The 20,430-nt window shown below is 55.7% G+C and overlaps 8 protein-coding genes across 8 annotated transcripts; 6 read left to right on the top strand and 2 right to left on the bottom strand.

Annotated features, from left to right (window-relative positions):
- Positions 1-248: 248 nt before the first annotated feature.
- Positions 249-1,927, top strand: L226DRAFT_469087 (MFS general substrate transporter; the record flags this gene model as incomplete). Its single annotated transcript, XM_067676187.1, has 5 exons — positions 249-340; positions 393-686; positions 749-961; positions 1,024-1,204; positions 1,259-1,927. 5 exons carry the CDS (start codon positions 249-251, stop codon positions 1,925-1,927), a joined length of 1,449 nt encoding a protein of 482 aa, XP_067531701.1.
- Positions 1,928-2,268: 341 nt separating this feature from the next.
- On the top strand, positions 2,269-4,397 carry L226DRAFT_547434 (WD repeat-containing protein 8; the record flags this gene model as incomplete). Its single annotated transcript, XM_067682496.1, has 9 exons — positions 2,269-2,700; positions 2,769-2,841; positions 2,943-3,049; positions 3,117-3,203; positions 3,259-3,396; positions 3,459-3,533; positions 3,592-3,652; positions 3,705-4,205; positions 4,267-4,397. 9 exons carry the CDS (start codon positions 2,269-2,271, stop codon positions 4,395-4,397), a joined length of 1,605 nt encoding a protein of 534 aa, XP_067531700.1.
- A 1,098-nt stretch (positions 4,398-5,495) lies between these two features.
- L226DRAFT_208867 (uncharacterized protein) lies at positions 5,496-6,301 on the top strand. The gene has a single exon (XM_067672893.1). It carries the CDS (start codon positions 5,557-5,559, stop codon positions 6,217-6,219), a length of 663 nt encoding a protein of 220 aa, XP_067531699.1. The 5' UTR covers positions 5,496-5,556; the 3' UTR covers positions 6,220-6,301.
- A 2,305-nt stretch (positions 6,302-8,606) lies between these two features.
- L226DRAFT_554536 (serine protease) lies at positions 8,607-10,583 on the bottom strand (the record flags this gene model as incomplete). Its single annotated transcript, XM_067683009.1, has 15 exons — positions 8,607-8,679; positions 8,746-8,866; positions 8,934-8,963; positions 9,026-9,208; positions 9,269-9,295; positions 9,361-9,477; positions 9,533-9,551; positions 9,607-9,684; positions 9,740-9,774; positions 9,826-9,876; positions 9,928-9,950; positions 10,012-10,142; positions 10,203-10,302; positions 10,358-10,490; positions 10,566-10,583. The coding sequence occupies 15 exons, from the start codon at positions 10,581-10,583 to the stop codon at positions 8,639-8,641; spliced, it is 1,107 nt and encodes a 368-aa protein (XP_067531698.1). The 3' UTR covers positions 8,607-8,638.
- Positions 10,584-12,359: 1,776 nt separating this feature from the next.
- Positions 12,360-13,360, top strand: L226DRAFT_554535 (glyceraldehyde 3-phosphate dehydrogenase; the record flags this gene model as incomplete). Its single annotated transcript, XM_067683008.1, has 4 exons — positions 12,360-12,386; positions 12,413-12,549; positions 12,610-12,727; positions 12,794-13,360. The coding sequence occupies 4 exons, from the start codon at positions 12,360-12,362 to the stop codon at positions 13,358-13,360; spliced, it is 849 nt and encodes a 282-aa protein (XP_067531697.1).
- Positions 13,361-13,857: 497 nt separating this feature from the next.
- On the top strand, positions 13,858-15,226 carry L226DRAFT_574135 (uncharacterized protein; the record flags this gene model as incomplete). Its single annotated transcript, XM_067684986.1, has 2 exons — positions 13,858-14,662; positions 14,718-15,226. The coding sequence occupies 2 exons, from the start codon at positions 13,858-13,860 to the stop codon at positions 15,224-15,226; spliced, it is 1,314 nt and encodes a 437-aa protein (XP_067531696.1).
- A 545-nt stretch (positions 15,227-15,771) lies between these two features.
- On the top strand, positions 15,772-16,814 carry L226DRAFT_574134 (uncharacterized protein; the record flags this gene model as incomplete). Its single annotated transcript, XM_067684985.1, has 2 exons — positions 15,772-16,541; positions 16,631-16,814. 2 exons carry the CDS (start codon positions 15,772-15,774, stop codon positions 16,812-16,814), a joined length of 954 nt encoding a protein of 317 aa, XP_067531695.1.
- Positions 16,815-19,061: 2,247 nt separating this feature from the next.
- Positions 19,062-20,156, bottom strand: L226DRAFT_615650 (hydrophobin-domain-containing protein; the record flags this gene model as incomplete). The annotated part of the gene is made up of 3 exons (XM_067686807.1): positions 19,257-20,156; positions 19,163-19,200; positions 19,062-19,108 (listed from the first exon to the last, which is right to left on the bottom strand). Exons 1-3 carry the CDS (start codon positions 19,844-19,846, stop codon positions 19,062-19,064), a joined length of 675 nt encoding a protein of 224 aa, XP_067531694.1. The 5' UTR covers positions 19,847-20,156.
- Between the last annotated feature and the right edge of the window lie 274 nt (positions 20,157-20,430).

The following is a 20,430-nucleotide window of genomic DNA, read 5'->3' as shown; positions in this document are numbered from 1 at the left end:
AAGAAGACTTGCCACGACCACGCTCTGCATCACCTCCGGACTCGGCTCCGACAACCAGTCCTGCATCTTTAATTTCCTCGCGGAAAAGTTACTCGAATCCATCTGCTCGCTCCATCGACAGTTCTACCATCGTAGGCGGCAACACCAGCCCCGAAGAACCCACTGAGGAGGAGGATGTCAATGAGGATTTCGAGCGCGAAGCGTACGGGACGCCTACGGATGAGAAACCCGATCCCTTCGAGGTCAAGATGGGTCCAGAGGACCGCGACAATCCCCAGACGTGGTCGCGTGCTTATCGGTGGTACATAACCATGCTTGCGGCCACCCTTCTATTGAACGCGTATGTGCATCTATACTTCACGTGTCTTCTGCGGATGTTGAGGAATGCGCAGGACGTTTGCCTCATCCATACCGACAGGCATCATCACCGACTTGGAGCAGCAGTTCTCCTTCAGCGCTGAGGTCGGGACCCTCACCATCTCCATGTTTGTTGTCGGATTTTGCGTCGGTCCCTTGGTATGGGGTCCGCTTTCCGAGAACGTGGGGCGCAAACCGGTCTTCATTGGCACCTTCATTGTCTACACTGGAATGCAGGTGGGGTGCGCGCTTGCACCCAATACTGCCGCGTTGCTCATCTTCCGGTTCCTTGGAGGCACCTTTGCAGCGGCGCCGTTGTCCAACAGCGGGTGCGTACATACTGTTATCATCTGCCACGCAGTGCGCGGCTGATAATACATACCATACTCAGGGCGGTCATATCGGACGTATGGGACGCTGACACGCGAGGTAAGGCGCTTGCTCTCTTCACCCTTGCACCCTTCGCAGGGCCTTCGCTCGGTCCGACGGTCAGTGGGTGGATGGGCGTCGCGGGAGTGTCGTGGCGGTGGGTATTCTGGTTGCTGGCATTATTTGCTGGATTTCTCCTTATCCTCACGTTTCTGACGCTCCCGGAGACTTTCGTGTGAGTGATTTCCATGCCGCTCCGCTGCCGATAAGCTATCGTACTGATTTCGATCTTTGAAGCCCTGTGCTCCTGGTTCGGCGCGCAAAGAAGTTGCGCAAGCAGACTGGCGACGACAGGTACTGGGCGCCGCTGGAGCGGAACGAGATGCCACTGGGGAAGAAAATCTATCATATACTCAGTCGGCCGTTCCTCGTTTTGGTCTACGAGCCGATGCTCATCGCTATCACCATCTACATGAGCGTACGTTGTGTCTGTTCCCGGATATCTGACCCTGAACCTGACGATTTTCTGCAGTTCATATACGGGTGCATCTACCTCCTTTTTGAAGCGTTCCCGATTGTGTTCACTGAAGGTCACGGCTTCAACGCGGGCTTCACGGGTCTCACCTTCCTATCTATCTTCATCGGCGGCTGCATCGGCGTGGTCCTCTACCTTACCATTTTCAACCCGCGCTACGAACGGTCCATGGCGGAGTTTGCGCCCTACCCTGTTCCTCCCGAATATCGCCTCGAGGTGTGCATGGTCGCCGCACCCGTCTTCGCGATATCGTTCTTCTGGTTCGGGTGGACATCGTTCCCCTCCATCTCATATTGGGCACCCCTTGCGGCTGGGATACCCCTCGGTGCCTCAATCCTCTTCATCTTCCTCGGTTTGTTCAACTACTTGATCGACGCGTACCTATTCGTCGCCGCCTCTGCCCTCTCGGCCAACACGATCTTCCGGTCGTTCTTCGGTGCCGGCTTCCCGCTCTTCGCGTCGCAGATGTACACCAAGCTGAACCCGCGATGGGCGTCGTCCTTGCTAGGGTTCATCGCCATCACGCTGGGCCCCATCCCGTTCTTGCTTCGCGCGTACGGACACCACCTGCGCAGGAGGAGCAAGTACGCGCCAACGGGTCACTTGCCGCTGCAGCCTCCCAAGAAGAATGGGGACGGAGAAGTTATTGAGGAACCCAAGGTCTGAATGGTCTTGTAACGGTCGCTTACGCATACGCCACTACGAACTTTCACGACTTTATGATAGAATTCCCTGGGATAGAACAACCTTAGGCCTACATACAGTACATTCACCGCTGGTAGTGCTGTATGAGTAGTCTTCACATCTGTAGCACGAACCTGTAGCATAAGTAGATTTACTAGCCCGATAATTGAATATTGATCCTCCATTTGCCACAGGCGTTGCGGCCCTCTTCAGCCACAGACGCGTCGAGACGCGTGTAGGCGTTAGTGCGCGTTCGTCCGCATTCAACCATCATTACCTCGACGACTCCTCTGGACTAACTTCGCAATTGCTCGATCTACACGATGGATTTTACGGAAATATACAAGCAGACTGCTTCGCTTGTCGCCTTCAGCCCCGGGACCCACTTCCTCCTGACCACTGTGCAAGACCGCCTGATCATCCGCCGTTCGGATTCGTTTCAAATCGCCAGAACCTGGCTCGTCGACACGTCCCCTTCGCCCACATCTGCTGCACTGGCAGGCGCAGGTGCGTCTGGCCCGTCGTCTTTGAGGGAAAGGGCGGGAGAGAGCTCCTCGAACGCGTGGATCACGCATGCGGGCTGGTCGTGCGATTCCGAGTACGTCCTGGGTGCATGTGCGAAGACAGGAGTGGTGTGTGTGTTCAAGTTGCGTGATGAGACGTGGAATGCGAGGATTGAGGCGGGCTCAGAGGGGCTGGTGAAGGCGGAGTGGGCTCCGGATGGGAGGACGGTTCTATGCTTCTCGGAGTGGGGGGTGAGTATCCCGTATGCACTGTGGTCCACGAGTACTTTGTTGACAGCGGCAGGCTGGTGGTGATATAGTTGCGAGTTACGATGTGGTCGCTGGTGACTGGCGCGGCGACCTATGTACAATATCCGATCCATCCTGATCGAGGTACGTCTCATACAGACCACGTCCCGCTCACGGCCGAGCGTACCTACGTCCGCCTCATATTCATTGCATATAATTAAAGTCTGACCAACGACTCCTTGCAGGTTATGCATTCCGCCAAGACTCGCGCTATTTCGTACTCGCAGAGCGACATAAGTCGAAGGACACGCTAGGCGTTTATGATGCACATGAAGCCTACCGCCTCGTCCGGGTGCGTCGCCCGTCCGGTTCGTACGAGCGTACCCGTAACAATGACGTTGGTTTGACTCGGGATCCAGCACTTCCCACTACCGACAAGCTCCCTGGCATCTGTGTCGCTGTCCCCGACAGGAAACAACCTCGCAGTATGGGAGGGGCCCCTTGAGGTATGAATCGCTCCCGCATAGTGTAGTACATATCATTGATTGAACGTCTTAACAGTACAAGTTGTATATTGTCACACTGGCTGGGAATGTCGTCGGGACGTTCTCACCAGAACCAGACCCAGGGTTTGGCATCCGATCGGTGGCATGGCATCCTTCAGGGATGTTCCTCGCGGTCGCCGGTGCTGACGACAAGGTTTGTGCGATGATACTATGCAGGTCATACGCTAGGCATCTGATGTCGCCGTCCGAGCATAGGTCCATATCCTGGAGAATTTGACCTGGAATCCGATAGTCACGCTCGATCTTCCGACGCGGATCCCTGCAGGCGTGGTGCGCATATTTGATTGTCTTGGTAAAGCAGTCCTGTATATAGACGTCATGCCGACAGCACATCTGGCGGGAACCTGCGGGATGGCTCGAAGCCACACATGGGAGAGGGTTCTTGTCCTGTAAGGGTCTGCCTGCTGACAGAAAGTCCTCATGCTGACGTAGCCATCGTAGATGAACGCATTCAACCACCCTTCACCCTTCCGACCGCAGCGTCCCAAGTGCGGTCCAGGTCAACAAAACCTCCGCTCGGCACGCGCTCCAGTGGCACGAGCACCAGCTCGCGATCAGGAACGGGGACCACACAAATTGCCTTCAATACTTCCGGCAGCCTGCTGCTCGTGCGCTCCGCATCCTGCCCGACTGCCGTCCTTCTCTATGACTTCCCCCATGCCTCATCCTCATCTTCAAACTCAGCCACCCGCTCTTCCAGCGCATCCACGTCATCGTCACCGTCTTCAATCCCGCATCTTCGCACCGTCCTCCTGCATACTCAGTCCGTGACATCCGCGCGGTGGAACCCAGACCCTGGAAGGGCGGGACGCCTGGCCGTGGTGTGCGGTAGCCAGAGTGTATACCTGTGGAGTGACGAGTGGGAGCCCGAGGTCATTGGTCCATCCCATCTGGGGCCAGAAGAAGATGCGGAGGTCGCAGAATGTGTTGGAGTCCCCGCGCGTGAGTACCCTATTGATCTTCCGAATGTATTGACGGCACTGATAGTATGATCGGAGTACAGAGAAGTTCGAGGCACGAGAGTTGAAGTGGGCCCCGGATGGAAAGGGCATGATTCTGCTGGATCGAGAGACGTTCTGTTGTGCTTTTGAGGTAGAGGAGGAAGGCCAGGAGGGTGAAGGGCTGAACGCATGACATGGATGATAGGTACGATTGATACCGGACACGATGTTCATCCTCACATACTCACACGGTGTTGTAGGGTCTGCGAGCTCTTGAGTGTTACGTAATCACGTTTGCACCCGTTGTTGAATTCAGGGCTTAACCTCAACGCTTTTCGTGAACTCTCGTGAGCGCTTGAACATATTCCGGGGTCCGAGAGAGAATAGACGTCCAAGCCTGCAAACAGTATGCCCTGACAAGACATCGGTGACCTCCTCTACCAGCCATGACTTCGACTCGGAGCTCAGTGGCCGTTCCCCTCAGGCTTACTACCGGTGCAAGGAAAGGAAATTATAAGTCCCAACCTAGCTACACCAGAACACAATCTGACTCTTGTGCGTCATCGTCAAGTACGTCCTCATTGGACATGCGCAATGCCAGTACAGGTCGCTGGACTCAAAAGCGAAGTTGCATGACGCGTTTCTCCGCTGGAGAAGAGCCCCCCATCGTCATCCGATATCCATTGTGTTCTCCCGCCAGTGCCCTCAACGTGTGATCCCTTCCCACACCGTCCACATCCCGAGACTTTTGGCTTCTGTCTTAGCGACTTTTCGCCGGGCGTCATCGACGACACTCTCGACAGACGAACTGTACTGGATGTCCTAGTGATGCCACCTGTCGCCTGCGGAGTTCAAAGGATGTGCGGTGTACGTGCAATGTGCTATCCTATGACAGGAGACTTCGGCACTGACCAGTTGCGGCCCTGTGATTTGCAGGTGGATATCTGAAGGCCATTCCGGAAACAAGCTCGAGCATTTTCTCTCGCTACACGGTCTGAGCGTTTTGCACGTTCCTGAAATATGTTCGAAGGTCTTCTAAAGCTGCCAGGAGAGACGTAAAATGGTCACTTTCCCCGCTTAGGAGGTCCGCGGAATCCCGGAAGTGTAAAAGGCGCACTGTGTCCGCCTCGGCCTAGTCCGCTGGAAGCCTAGCTCCTACGAAGCTGGAAACCGCCTCTCACAGTTTTCGATACGGCATCACATGCCACGGAAGACATGCGGACAATGATCATTCGGAGCATCCACCAGCGAGGTACGCGATACAGTTCATGACAGTTCATTATACTAAGCACGCCGACAGTCCTCACCTCGATCTGAGATCGCCGCGTTGTTGCTCCCACACATTGAACTGGATGGGGCACCGTCTGTGTCTCTGCTGTCGGACTGAACTCAGATACGGCTGCGCGGGACGTCGTTTAGGTTTTGCCGCAGGTGCGACCGTCGCTTTTGCTGTCCACCGCGAGAGCGGTGAAGCGGGTGATTTGACGTGCCCTGTGCAAAGACGAATGGAGCTTTCCAGTGACGGAACCTGGTTCACAAAAATTTCGAAGACATACCTTATGTGGGTTCCCACTCTGTCCTGTCCACGACATATAAGACCGACTGGGGCCCGGGGGGACGGCAGACAGCAAGTCTCCTGCACCCAGACCAAGCATCACCAGCATGTTCGCGCTCTCAGTGCTCACTCTCGCTACCTCCGCGTTCGTTGTGATGACGGTGCGAGCGAGCCCGGTGGTCACCCCGGCCCCCGCCGTGGACTTGATCTCCCTTCTGCCGACTGGAACGGTGTCAGACATCGATATCGCTCAGTGCTTGGCCAATCTTCAGTGCTGCCAGACCACCGCCACCGTCCCAGACATCCCGGCCAGCTTGACGTCGCTCATTCCGGTCACCCTACCCATTCCGCTCCCCACCATCGGCCCTCTTGCCGGCTTCGAGTGCTCCTCCGCCACCGACCTCAACATTCTGGGCAATCAATGGTACGTCCGGTCGACTGTTCGTCACATAGAAAATAGAGCTCATGGCCATGCGATTCTTAGCTTGACCGGTGGCACGCCCGTGTGCTGCGAGCTGGTTCTTCCTGGTACGTGACGTCATCATGTTCATCTCGCATGAATAGCGGTCGTTGAACGGTCTGTCATTGTTCTTCTCCTTGTGCAGCTGGTGTGGCCGCGTTGGGATGCGAGCCGGTGACCCAGGCCATTTTGCCTACGATCTCTATTCCGGGCCTCCCCACCTCGCTGCCCATCAGCCTCCCGCTTTCTCTTCCAACGTCACTCCCGTTGTCCTTGCCTGGCCTGCCAACTTCGCTCCCCATCTCTCTTCCTGGTCTCCCAACCTCCCTCCCCATCTCGCTCCCAATTTCTCTGCCTGGCCTCCCGACTTCACTTCCCATCTCCCTTCCCATCTCCCTTCCTCTAGGCGGGTCGTCCGCTGCTCCGACTCCCACGACGTCTGACCCGCTGCCGATCTCCCTCCCCACGTCGTTGCCGATCTCCCTTCCCACTTCCCTTCCCATCTCCCTTCCCATTTCCCTTCCCATTTCCCTGCCGCTGCCCATCTCTCTGCCGTTCGGCCTCGCAGAGTCCGCCCCTGCTGCCTCTACCTCCTCTGACCCGTTGCCCATCTCCCTCCCGACCTCCCTTCCGATTTCTATCCCGACTTCTCTCCCGATCTCTCTCCCGACTTCTCTGCCTATCTCCATCCCTACCTCGCTCCCGATCTCTATCCCCGTCTCCCTCCCGACGTCCCTTCCGGTCTCCATCCCCATCTCGCTGCCTATCGGCGAGCCGTCGTCGTCGTCTGCCGCGCCCTCGGTCTCCTTGCCCACGTCCCTGCCCGTGTCCATCCCGACGTCGCTGCCGATCTCTATCCCTACTTCCCTGCCGATTTCTATTCCTACCTCCCTGCCGATCTCGCTGCCGCCGATCCTGGGTGGCTTGTGATCAGGCGTCGTCGCGACAACGGTGTCTTACACACGGAAACGGACGAACGTGAAGGAACTTGATTTCTTGCTCTGTTTGTCGGGAGTGGTATGTTGTGCTGTGTAGTGGTGTGTTCTTGACGTAGTGAACTTCACCGAGGCTCTGTCGAGTATTACCTTTTTGTGAATAACAGTCTAGGTGCAGCGAGTCATAGCAAGTCCCCAAGTTTGTCATTGTAACATTTATAGCGCCATGAAACGACATGAAAGCTTGCTGTTTGGTCGAGTTCGATGTGTACTACATCGGGTCTACTTCCTATTATTCACGATCACATATGGGCACATTTCCTTTGATTGCGCCTCGTTCCTCATTGTGCAAATCATACATCGGAGCCATTTGCGTCCGCCATTCACGCTCTGAGCAAGCGTGATATGAGCTGCTAGCTAGGGTCGCAGCCTGAGAGGTGTTACATACCACAACATAGCCCGGTAGCGGGCCGTCCAGCCATTCGTCTTGAAGTTGCTTGATTCAAGCACGGTGGCAGAGGGTGCAAACAGCCTCTCTACGTCACTCTCGACGTGGGTACGTTGTGAAATCTCGGTGAATGCTGCGGGGATGGGTACAGCGAGGAGTGTTTCTGCGTCGTACGCGCTCACGCGATCGGCAGCGAGACAGCAAATGTACGACTCTGAAGTGCCCGTCTCGAGGCTGCGGTTGCAGTGCACAATGTAGATAGGGGCACCGCGGAGGTCCAGGGTGGATTCGAGATGGCGCAAGACGGACTGAACGCATCCGGGACGGAGGTGGTGTTTGTGGCTGTACTCCACGAGCGAGTCGGGGTACGAGACGCGGTACCCGACGAGCGTGCAGGGAATGTGGCCTGGCATGGTGATGGTGTTACACGTCGGAAGAGGGTGTGGTCGATGATGAAATGGACGACGTGCTTCACCTGCTTTATGTACGTCGAGTGGGAGTCCATAACATATCCGCTAGTAGGAAGCATAGCGGCTGTGGTGAGTCAAGGTGGCCAACGGACAGCCCGAAAAGGAAGCCATAACATCATCCCATCAGATCCCATCGTTCTCGAGTTCAACCCACCACGGAAACCATCTACTTATACTTATGCAAGGTTCAAGCTGCAAGTTAGCACTCGCGTAGAAGATATTAGACATGCACCTGAGATGCCTTGCCTGGAGTCGGAAGCCAGGTCTGACGGATGTGTCCGTCGATTTTCGTACTTGCGGGAGGAGTCGGGACTGACGCAGACTTCGTCACTCTCCTGCTCACCTTCGATAGGGATTAGTAGAACTCTTCAAGCGCACAAGAAAGTTGGACGAAGTAGGATACGCACGCGGATCATGATGTTGCCTTACGGATGATACAGGCAACTCAGGGATCTGCTACCAAGATCAATGATTCCCAACTGGACTTTCGCGAAGCTTTCATACTGATTGACAGAGGAGATACATCATGAGCATACACGGTGAGTTTTCTGCCTGACAGCCATATCCTAGAACTTGTTACGCGCAAGGAGGTTGAGAGTACCGATAGCTAGTAAGAGGGAGGAAACCCCTAATCAGTTTCCTACACGGTAATGTTATGGACGATGCAACCCACGTAACCCAGTGATGGCGTCTTTGATAGCAAGGGCTACGAGCTTCGCCGACATGGCAGCAGGAGCCAAGTTGCCGTCACGACTGATGAGGGTAGCGATGATCCCGGCGACGTGGGGTGCAGCCTGCATGTTGCGATTATAGTCAGTGCTGGTGTGCAACGATTCGCGGAGGATGATAAGTATGGCGTACCATGGAAGTTCCGGACTTCACTGCGGTGCTCTGTGGATCCGAGTTGTTGTCCATGTCAGGTTGGGAATGGAGGCTCGAGATAAGGTACTCACATTTCTGCTTGATATCGCAGCACTGGTTATGCGAGTACCGGGGGCGAAAACGTCAACGACAGGGCCGTAGTTCGAGAAGGACGAGCGGGCGTCCTGGATCGTCGTCGAGCCCACGGTTATGGCGGCAGCAGCGCGGGCCGGACTCCACTTGGATGCATCCGCGTTCTTGTTCCCAGCTGCAACCTGCGACATGCGAAGTATGCCAATCAAAGAATATAGAAGGATGTGCTAGAGTACACATACAATGACGTGAACGCCCTTCGTAGTGATCTGAGAGGATGTCGAGCCGGAATCAGTGGCATGTCCTGTTGCGCGCCCGACCCGCGCACACGTACCGAAGTGACTGCCTTGTCAAAGGTGACAGAGGCCCCCGCGTGAAGGCTCATGTTAATAACCGAAGGCCTATGGGTGCTTGAGACTCGTTTGCTGACCCAGTTGACACCGGCAATCCTGTCAGGATCTGGTGAGATACAGGCCGAAATTTCCTGTAGCTCGATGCGCCTACATGTCTGACGCCCATCCCTTGCTGCATTGTTGAGGGATCAGGATGGGCGCGGAAAAGACGAGGAAAGATGACGTACTTATCTGCCCCGAGCACCTTGACGGCAATGAGATTCGCTTTCTTGGCGACGCCGAATCTCGTACCTGCTGCAGTCGCCCTTGAGGGTCGTCTCGGTAAGGTCGATGGTTTGCAAACCAAATGCCACAACTCACGCCACGTGGGTGCCATGGCCGTTCTGGTCACCTTTCTGCCAGGATATCAGGGAAAGGTTCCGACCGAGTAGATATCAACACTGTACCTTGTATCCGCCAAAGGTTGCACCCCACTTGGCCCGCCCGCCGAAGTCGCTCTGCTCTGGAGCAATTCACAGTGTGACCTCGAGTTGAAGCTCAGGACGCACATGGTTCAGGTATATTCCGGAGTCTGTGATAATGAAGGATGAGCACCTGTGATGACATCGCGCCACAAACGACAAGAGACTGACCGATGATGTATATGTCGACACCAGCTCCAGCGGATGATTCGTACCGGTACGTGAAGTTGAGCGCGTTCACGTGCTGGTTCTTGAGCTTCGCCTTCTGGTTGATGCGGCACAGACCCCAAGGCGCGTCGTTTCTATCGATAGAGAAGTTAACCATTTAATTGCCCGTCGCTATGGGGTGGGAGACAACTTACTGGGTGACCATCACGGATGCGTTAACCATGCCATCCTCTTCGATATATTCGACATCGGGATGCGCGAGGAGCGTATCGAGGATGCCTTGTTGGAAGACACCTGCATTCGAACGAAGTCCGCACATACTGCGGTGCCTCAGTAGGATGGGACGCACCAGCGTAGCCGTTGAATATGTCGGAATCCCAGTCGCTGTAGGTAAGCATGCTGATGTTGAGGGCCGATTCGAACCACTCCAGGTGTGTATCCTTCAGGATATTATCCCAGAGCTTGACGATGTATGAGTTAGGCTTTGTGGGACCGTCGATAGTTATGAGGTCTGCAGCGAAAGCACGCGCTATAAGAAGCGTCAACGTCGCATATACGGCAGATAATATCTTCATGCTGATCTTGAGGGAAAGTCGCAAGATGCGTGTGGGATTCTTGGCAAAGAGTGTGCTGAGAGTTCGACTTGGGATGATGAGTTGTGGGGGGTGACAGACGGTCAGTTTATATCGGGCGTGAAGCGCTGTCAAGCTCAGCCAGCATCCTGCAAAGATTGCGTCACGCACATATGCTCCCAGAGCAAGCGGAGAAGGTCTTACCACCTCATAGGCATAGAAGTATAACGGAAGAGTGGGAGGTTTCACGGGTGCTCTCTGGGAGACAGCTTGAACGGAAGTCTGACGCCACTAGCGCGCACTAGACAACACGGTGTTCAGGCAACAGCCGGGTAGGGAACAACTTGAGCGGAATGCGGTAGAGGTTAATAATGGCTTCAGTACGATGGAGAACGTCCTGGTTCATCACACAGCACGCTGGCAGGAATACCAATGCCAGTTAGTTCCACACATTATCGCGCTGGACGCTTAAAGGACGGAGCTCACCATACTTCTCTCCTGAGACCTCCAAATGCTTGAACCTTTCGTTCGCGCGAAGCAGTCGGAGTGGCACTAAACTTCAGGCGCCTCCGCCATATTCTCCATTGAAACGTCGTGAACTCTGGTCGACCCCGAGGTCCCTGAGCCCGTACTACGCACGCACCCAACCTTCGCACAGTGATCTGGTGATGGTCCCGGGTGACCAACTCGAGTCACAAGTGTAAGAGGGTTTTGAGCCACGAAGTGACATTGAATCGCACGGGGGCTATAGACACTCCATCACTTTTCCATTCGAGCGTCCGCTCGATGACACGAGCCCCGAGGGAGAGCCTGAGGCTCTGCGCGAAGTTCATGCAACTACTGAACAGATATTCTTACTGCAACAGCATGGCACTGGATGAAATGCGACAAGTCGGACAAAAATCTGTAGTTGGCAGGAAATCAAACGCACCTCGCCAATGTGTGGCTGATGTTGAACGTTGAATGAGAGGACTCGTCGGAAGCCAAGAATGGGGCTGGCCCACGTTTGGGAAGGCAGGCGGACCATCGGCCCGAGCTGCCGATGAACTCAACTTGAGCGGAGCGTGGGCTATACGGTCGGAGTCGGAGGTCGGAGTGTCGGACTTTAACATGTTTTGCTGAACGGCAAGTTCTCCAGTTGAGTGAGGGTTACTGCTGACAATTTACCGCTTCACTCAGCCGATATGATTATCTCTTCAGCTGTGCCATTCTAGAGGACTGAGCGCGTCGCATGATACGGCCGAGGAAATGAGTCATGCTGAACAAGTGTCAGAATCCGCGCCAGCTGCTCGTCCGCCGGTGTTTGCAGCCTGCGGCATAGGAGAGAGGTTTGTCAGGCTGTACTCTGGCGTGCAGCTCTGGCAGAGTATCTAAAGGCAAGTTCCTCGTCGGGCTCTACTGTTCTCCAGTCTGTGTCACTCGCCCGGGTCGTCCCGGAACAATCATCACTATCCTCATGACTGCAAGTATTCTTACCTTAATCTTATCGCCAGTGCACCATGCTGACTCGATTGACCTCATTAGCAAGTCAAGGTCGGCATCAACGGGTGAGATGCTTTTTGCTTTGCGGGTTCTATGTGCTGCTTTCGAGAGGTGATCGCTCTTTATACTCGTTCCTTTCTTCCGCAGTTTCAGGTCAGCACCTACTCGTCATCGTTCATTATTGCAGCACTCATCAAGTTTGTTGTGAGTAGGTCGTATAGGCCGTATGGTCCTTCGCAACGCACTTCTACAGGGAGACATCACCGTTGTAGCAGTCAATGAGTGCGTACGATTCATATGGTCTACATGTTCAAGTACGACTCCGTCCACGGCCGCTTCAAGGGGACGAGACCAAGGACGGCAAGCTCTGGGTCGAGGGCAAGCCGATCTCTGTCTTCCAGAAGAAGGAACAGCCAACATCAACTAGGCTTCCGTCGGTTACCGAGTACATCGTCGAGTCCACTGGCGTCTTCACGACCACCGCAAAGTGCGCATACATCACTCGCCTAATCTTGAGCTTACTAACTCGGATGCACTGCTTGCGAAGGACCTCTGCCCACCTGAAGGGCGGCGCTAAGAAGGTTATTATTTCTGCTCCATCCCCGGATGCCCCGATGTTTGTTTGTGGCGTCAATCTCGATGCGTACCATCCCAAGTACCAAGTTGTGCGTGGCTCCTACACACACGGCTGTATTTTGGGTCCTCATCCACTCTTCTCAGGGTTTGCGTAGATCTCCAACACTTCCTGCACCACCAACTGCCTCGCGCCCCTCGCGAAGGTTATCCACTACAAGTTTGGCATTGTCGAAGGCCTCATGAGTACCGTGCATGCCACGACGGCCTCACAGCGTACCGTAGACGGCCCATCGCACAAGAACTGGCGCGGAGACCACGCTGTTGGCAACAACATCATTCCCTTCTCGACCGGCGCAGCGAAGGCGGTGGGCAAAGTCATCCCGAGCCTGAACGGCAAGCTCACCGGCATGTCGTTCCGGGTTCCGATCATCGACGTGTCTGTCGTCGATCTCGTCGTTCACCTGCAGAAGGCCGCCACGTATGACGAGATCAAGAATGCCGTGAAGGAGGCTGTGAGCGGCATCATGGACTACACCGAGGACAAGGTCGTGTCAACTGACTTTACGGGGCACGATGCGAGCTCCATCTTCGATGCAGACGCTGGCATCGCGCTGAACAGCAACTTTGTCAAGCTCATTGCATGGTATGACGACGAGTGGGGCTACTCGAAGCGCGTGTGCGACCTTGTGGCGTACGCAGCAAAGAGAGACGGTGCCATCTGAGCCCATAATCAGAAACCGCAGAGTCTAGATCCCAAAGGTAGTGTGTCCGTAGTTTGCTTGAATGAGTACTTCTGTATATAGGGATCATAACACAACTCACAAGTGACGTGTGGATTTCGTCGTTCTGGAGTCGATTTCCGCCGGCCGAGCGGACATTGGGGCGTGAAATCTTACTCGAGCGACTCCGCCTGTCGCACCCGCATGGAAGGCAGCGCCTTATGAGACTCGTCTGAGGAGAGCGGCGCTCCAATAGGCCCCGTGCGAGAGAAGCTGCGCTTAGCCGCTATACATGTAAGCCTGGCGCTATGTCCGTTCTCAACTTGACCTACGTACCTCATATCCGTAGCCATCCGGGGACCCAAACGTCGACTCGGACCTCTCAACTACAAGGTGTGTAGGTCATCGGTCATCGATCATGCTAATGAGCGAACGTACTAACAGATCATGCATGAACAATATAGCCTCGTCATCGCGACGACACACTCAGGCCACGCGCCATGCCGACTCCGATCCTGCCACCCGAGCTTGAAGACTATATCCTCTCGTTCTTACGGAAGGACAGTCGGACGCTATGCGCGTGTGCGCGAGTTTGCAAAGAATGGCTCCCTGCCTGCCGCGCCTACCTCTTCGACAACGTATCGTTCAAGACTCCCCGATCCTACACCGCCTTCGTCGAACAGGTCCTGGGTTCTCTGCGGATGTTTGCGCACTTGGAGATGGTACACGGGATTGCAATCATGAGCCCCGGTGGCTTCATGAACCGATACCTTGCTGACACCTTTCTGCGCGACATGCACGGAAACCTCCCGAACCTCCGCATTCTACGTATCTCTCACATTGACTGGAGCCATCTCCTTACGTCTCACACGTACAAGCTCTTTGACGCGAACGCTACCCCACCATTTCCGCGTCTGACGAAGTTGGCTATCACCCATGCGGTATTCCCCTCAGAACGCGTCCTTGCGCAGCTTCTCGTCTCGCTCCCGAACCTAGCAAGTCTGTCCCTTCGCCATATCTCTTTTAACTTCGGAACTTGGGATCTGTCGTTTCCTATCCGGGACCGCGACTCCGTGCCATACCGCTCTACAACATTGGAGACATTGTGGGTCGATGGGTCCGCTGATTTCGCTACGCCGTTCCTGGCGTGGTTCGTGGAACAGTTCCCAGAGGCGAGTCTCTCCTTGCGGAAGCTGGGCTGTACGCCCACGCTGTGGACCCCTGCGACAGCTCAGATGCTCGACGCGCTCAGACCGACGTCAGCACTGAACACGTTGCTGGTGCCGTTCCCAACGGACCTGCGAGGTACGTGCTCGTGCATGCACGATCTTCTATCGCAGCAGGACTGATACGACGACAGATCTGGAGCCGCCTTCGCTGCTGGCGCATCTGAAGAACCTGAGCCGATTGAACGTGGTGCTCATCGGGAAGTTCCCCTCCTCCCCGTGCTGGTCCGCTTTCGCGCGCATGCTGGATTCTCTCCCAAGGAGACCTCGGTTACAAGGCCTGTCTATAGCCCTCTGCTATTTTCCCGCTACGCCTGGTGACTGGGCGTGTTTGGACGGCCCTGAGCTCGAGTTTCTTGATCCTGTTCTCGCAAAGCTGGCCTCAGCAATCGCTCCCAGGCCTGCATCCCTGCCTATGCCCCCAGGGAACAGTGACCCTCAGACAGATTCTACCTCGGATCAGAAGCCGGGTGGGGTTCCCGTCTTCAAGTTCCTGTGTTATATCCAGCCGCCCCGGGAGGGCGCGCGAATTGCGAAGAGCGACGTGGACGACTTGGTCAGGAGGAAGCTGAAGAAGGCTGCGGAGTGCGGCGTACTAGTTGGTGGAAGGCTGGTGCGAACTCTCCCGGGTATGGAAGTATAGTGCTGCGCATGATGGTCTGGGTAGCAGTAGGAGATCCTGGCTGAACCGCTCAGCTTGGCCCAGCGGCGTAGTATTATCTCATGCAACAAAGACCACTTCCGAAAGAGTTTGACCTAATATCACTTAGTACTCGATGACCTCGATGTTTGCTTATTGGAACGTCTTAGCTAGAACACCGCTTCAAGACGCTGGGGTTGGGCTGCTCAGCGGCAAGTTGATGGCGCCTAGCGAGTGGTCTAGCCTATCGTAGAACATCGTAGAAGGAGTAAGTATAATCCACAGCGCTTACCGCTCTGCTAATGCCACGCGATCGCGGCCCTAGGTTTTCCTGGTGCCCGCACTGTTGCCTTCCTTTGGGCAGTTGCAAGGAGAAAACGTGTATCCACCGCGGTCCGGAGACCCAACTTCGTGGACTTTGACCTCTCAGCTCTAAGGCGTGTATGTCTCTGGTCCTGTCAGTGAGTAAACATGCTAAAAGATCATCTGTCTATAGATTGCATGAAAACAATCTAAACCCATCAACGTGACATCGTCGACGCCCTGCCATGCTCACTCCGATCCTGCCCCCCGAGCTTGAAGACTACATCATCTCGTTCTTACGGGAGGACAGTCGGACGCTATGCGTGTGCGCGCGAGTGTGCAAAGAATGGCTCACTGTCTGCCGCACCTACCTCTTTGACAAAGTATCGTTCGAGACTCCCCAAGCCTACGCTTCCTTCGTCGAACAAGTCCTGGGTTCTCTGAGGTTGCAAACATCCTTGGAGATGGTACACCGGATTGAAATCTTGAGCCCCCAGGCCGATGGCTTTATGGAACAAAGCCTCGCGGACACCTTTCTGCGCGACACGCACGGGACTTTCCTGAACCTCCACATTCTACGCATTTCTAACGTCAACTGGGGCTATCTGCTTACGTCTCACACGTACAAGCTCTTTGACGTCAACGCTACCCCGCCATTTCCGCGCCTGAAGGAGTTGGCTATCACCAATGTGGTTTTTCCTTCAGAACACGTCCTTGCGCAGCTCCTCGTCTCCCTCCCTAACCTAGCAAGTCTATCCCTCTACGGTATCGCCTTTCCCTTGGGAAACTGGGATTGGTTGTTTCCTACTATCCGGGTCCGCGACTCTGCGCCATACCGCTCCACAACATTGAAGACATTGTCGGTCGATGGGTACTATCCCTTTGCCCCGCCGCTCGTGGCGTGGTTCGTGGAACAGTTTCCGGAGGCGAGAGTCTCCTTGCGGAAGCTGCAATTTACGTCTGAGTATTGGGTCCCTCTGCTCGACGCTCTCGGACCGACGTCAGCACTGAACACGTTAGTGATGCCGTTCCCAACGCAAGGTACGTACTCGTGCATGCAAGATCTTCTACCGCTGCGGGCAGCAGGACTGATACCGATGACAGGTCCGGCGCTGCGGGTTTCGCTGGCGCATCTGATGAATCTGAGCCGATTGGTAGTGTTGCTCTCCGGGGCATCCCCCTCCTCCCAGTGCTGGTCCGCTTTAGCCAGCATGTTGGAATCTCTCGCAAGGAGACCTCGGTCGCGCGGGCTGTGTATAGCTCTCCGCTATCGCCTCTGGATGCCTAGAGACTGGGCGAGATTGGACGTCCCTAGGCTCGAGATGCTCGATTCTGCTCTCGTGAAGCTGGCCTCAGCAATCGCTCCCAGGCCCGCGTCCCTGTCTATCCACCCAGGAGATTCTACCTCGGATCGGAAGCGTGGAGTTCCTACCCTCAAATTCCGATGTTACATCCAGCCACCCCGGGAGGGTCCGCAAATCACGAAGAGCGACGTAGACGACTTGGTCAGGAGGAAGCTGAAGAAGGCTGCGGAGTGCGGAGTACTAGTTGAGGGAATGGTCATAGCTCCAAAGCTCCCGAACGGTGTGGAACGGTAGTAGGAGATCTGGTTGTACCGCCCAGCTTGGCCCAGCGTGAACACTGCTTCAAGACGCTGGCGTGTTGACTCCTCCGGCGTTGAGTCGTGAGCAGGAAGTCGATGGCGCCTAGCAGGCGGTCTAGTCTATCGTAGAACATCGTAGAAGGAGTATCCGAAAGTGGCAATCTACGGCGCTTACCGCTCCCCCAATGCCACGCGATCGCCGCACCCGGTTTTCCTGGTACCACCAGCCCATACTTAGTAGCGTTTCGTTCCTCACATCGACAACGGCATCTTCGACAATTTATACTCTGACTGTTTCCAATAATGGGCAAGCAGGAGTGCGCCGGTGAAGTCCCTTCAAAGTGGTTTCGATCAAGTTGTGCTACCATAAGAGTTGCGCTCACGCAGGAGTCGGCACCACCATGATTTATGATTCATGGTCGACGACGGACGTTGACGGAAGACGCATAGATCTGAGATGCCATCCCGGACTTTGATTCGCTCGACGAGCTCAGGTTTACTACCGGAATTCGCCGCCACGGCGAGTTCACCGTCAAGGGCAACTAACTACCTTCCTGAATTCAAGCTCACCAACTGGGGAACTCGCAACGTCATGTTGATAGCGGTATGCCCGGAGCATGCGGCGGCCGCGCGACGACTCGGACGGTGCTGTCACGGTCCCGGGAGATGGTACGCACGTACTAGGTTGCGCAAGCGCATCGTTTCCAGGAAAGTCCCTGCGCCCGCTCTGACACTCGGGGACTTGGAGACTCGGAGAGCACCTGTACGGCTACGACTCGGACGCAGTGCCGGGAGAGACAAGCCTCCTGCCCGTGGGCCGTCAGTATTCTATTCCTCTTTTTGATTGTTTATTATTTATTTCGCTGGCTCGGGACTCCCACCCTCGCCTCTGTCCTCTCGCACTGAACGAACCAGAGCGAACATACCGATGCATGGATCACCGCCACTGGCATGCATGTGGGTCCCGGCCGAGCACGGATCACTGATCAGCACGGATGTGAGTGTCAAGTATGCTCCTTGATACCTCTGGTACTCTCTGACTCGGACTGACTGGGACATAGAAGACTCGGCTCACTGCCGTTTGCGCACCTCATACACATACGCATACACCTCCGAGTCACCCCGCTGAGGTCTCCAGGTCGCGTTCTAACTACTGCGATCGACGTTGATAGGACGTTCGAGCATACCCTCGCAAGCCGGCGACTTGGACAATCGCTTTGCACTATTTGCTACACGGGCTTCAAGTCACAAGGGACGCGTCTCAAGCACCCGGCGCGGTTCTCGATCTTGGCGATGAGAGGCTCGGGCTCGCTTCGAGTCTGTTCGATGTTAGGGCCACCTCGACCGTCATGAACGTCCTGGAAATTCCGTAAGCTACGCCGAATAGCTGGAGCGAGGCTTGCGCTTTACTGACGAGGAGCTTGACGAAGTGACCAAGCCGAACGCGAGGACATTCGCTACGCGTGAGGTTGTGAGCGAGCAGTCGACGACGCATCTCCTGAAGGACATTGTTCCCTCCGGATCCCGTTGACTTCGTGTTCGCCACGTATATCGATGTTTGGTCACAGTGCTCTTGTTACTTGGCAAAGAAGACAATAATGATAGTGTGTAATCCTACGTGCTACAGATGTCGTGTCTGACTTTATTTCGTACAGCCGTGTATATGCTAATCCCAGACCAGTATCCGAAGCGCGACGAAGGATCGATAGAGTAAGGGATGGAAGAGAAGAGAACAATGTCCGTAGCCCCGAAGGAAAGCGAAGATACGAAGGTAGGGCAAGGAGGACTAGCGATGCGCGAGTGGTCGATAGGTCAATGCAGGCTGTATGTGCGATCAGGGGGCCGAGAAGGTGAGCGTTCGATGCGATTTCCGTGCAACGGCGAGACTCACAAAGGATAATAACAATAAGTCATGACGCTCGTGACAGTCTCTCAAAGCTCGATGTTGATAGGGACACAACCGATGTTTATGAGCCCCTCTACAGACGCGGTCAGCAAAATTACTTTCGCGAGAAACGAAATGAGACGCTTACGGTACGTGTTGTTGTTGCAGCATACTGGCTGCTGGTTACTGAAGAGGCGCATATAGTGAGCATATATTGAGCAGGGATGCGAAATTCGACTCACCACTCGACACCTCCGCCCAACCCGAGGGTATCGATGGGCGAGCACGACGTCCCGGCAAGACCGAGGTCGTCCGAGAGGTCGATGCCAAGCGACGAGAGGATGCTGCTCATCTCGGGGCTCTTCGAGTCCTTGACCTGGTCACAGCACTGGATCGAGCCGGTGTTGCACTCCCCAGCACCCGACGAAGCTGGGCCGGAGCCTGCAGGCGACGAGGACGTTGGGAGAGGCGCGGCGTTCTCCGTGGTCGTGACCGTCGCGGTTGCGGTCGCGGTGTGCTCCTCGGTGTCGGTCGTGGTCGCGGTGAGCGTCTCTGTCTGGGTGCGAGTCTGGACGAGAGTGACGGTCTGGGTGGGCGGGTAGTCCGTGACCGTCGCGGTCGTGGTGCGCGTGTAGGTGTTGCCGGTACGCGTCGCGGTCGCAGTGGAGGTGCTCACGACGGTTGACGTGGACGTGTGGGGCGTCCAGGTCTTGGTCGAAGAAGAGTGCGTGTGCGAGACATGGGTGCTGGAGGAGTCGCACTCGGCGTGAGGGGCGGCCGAGGCGAGGAGGGCAAGGGCGGCGGCGGCGAAGAGGGAGAGCTTGGCGTTCATCGTGCTGCTTGTTTTCGCGAGAAGGTGGGTTGGTGGGTGGTGGGGAGCTGAGGGAGCGACGGGCGAGTGGATAGCGAAGGAGTGGACGACAGACGACGGGGACTCGCGGGCCCGGGCAGGTTGTGTGTGAGAGGGAAAAGTTGGGGACGCGTCGGTGCATGGGGCGGCATATATACGCGCTGTGCCGGGCGTCGCTCAGTGCGGCCGGTGAAGGAGTAAGAAGTGCGTGAGGGGAGACCTGTCCGATGCAAACGTACTTGCCTAATGGAGCAGGCGACTCGCCTTTTTCGGACAACGGTGAACGGCGACGGGAGACAGCCATAGATTGCGCACTCTACGACAGCCACCGACCAGTGGGTACAAGAGGACACGCATGCGGGATGCAAGTGTCATAGATACGGACGCGAAGACGGCAAAGGTCTATACGAGGCGACGAGGCAAAGAGCGGATGCATCTCGGGGATGCGGTATCGAACTGGAATCACCACAGAGGAAGAGCGGAAAGGCCTGGTTATGTAGATTAGGTACGAACGAGCAACGAAGCTAAAGACCGGATGAAGGGTGTGGCCGGAGAAAAGAGAGTAG

Source organism: Lentinus tigrinus, assembly GCF_003813185.1.
Source record: "Lentinus tigrinus ALCF2SS1-7 unplaced genomic scaffold L226scaffold_31, whole genome shotgun sequence".
Taxonomy (NCBI): Eukaryota; Fungi; Basidiomycota; class Agaricomycetes; order Polyporales; family Polyporaceae; genus Lentinus; species Lentinus tigrinus.
The sequence above is the reverse complement of the archived record's forward strand: the minus strand, read 5'-3'. Positions and strand labels throughout refer to the sequence as shown.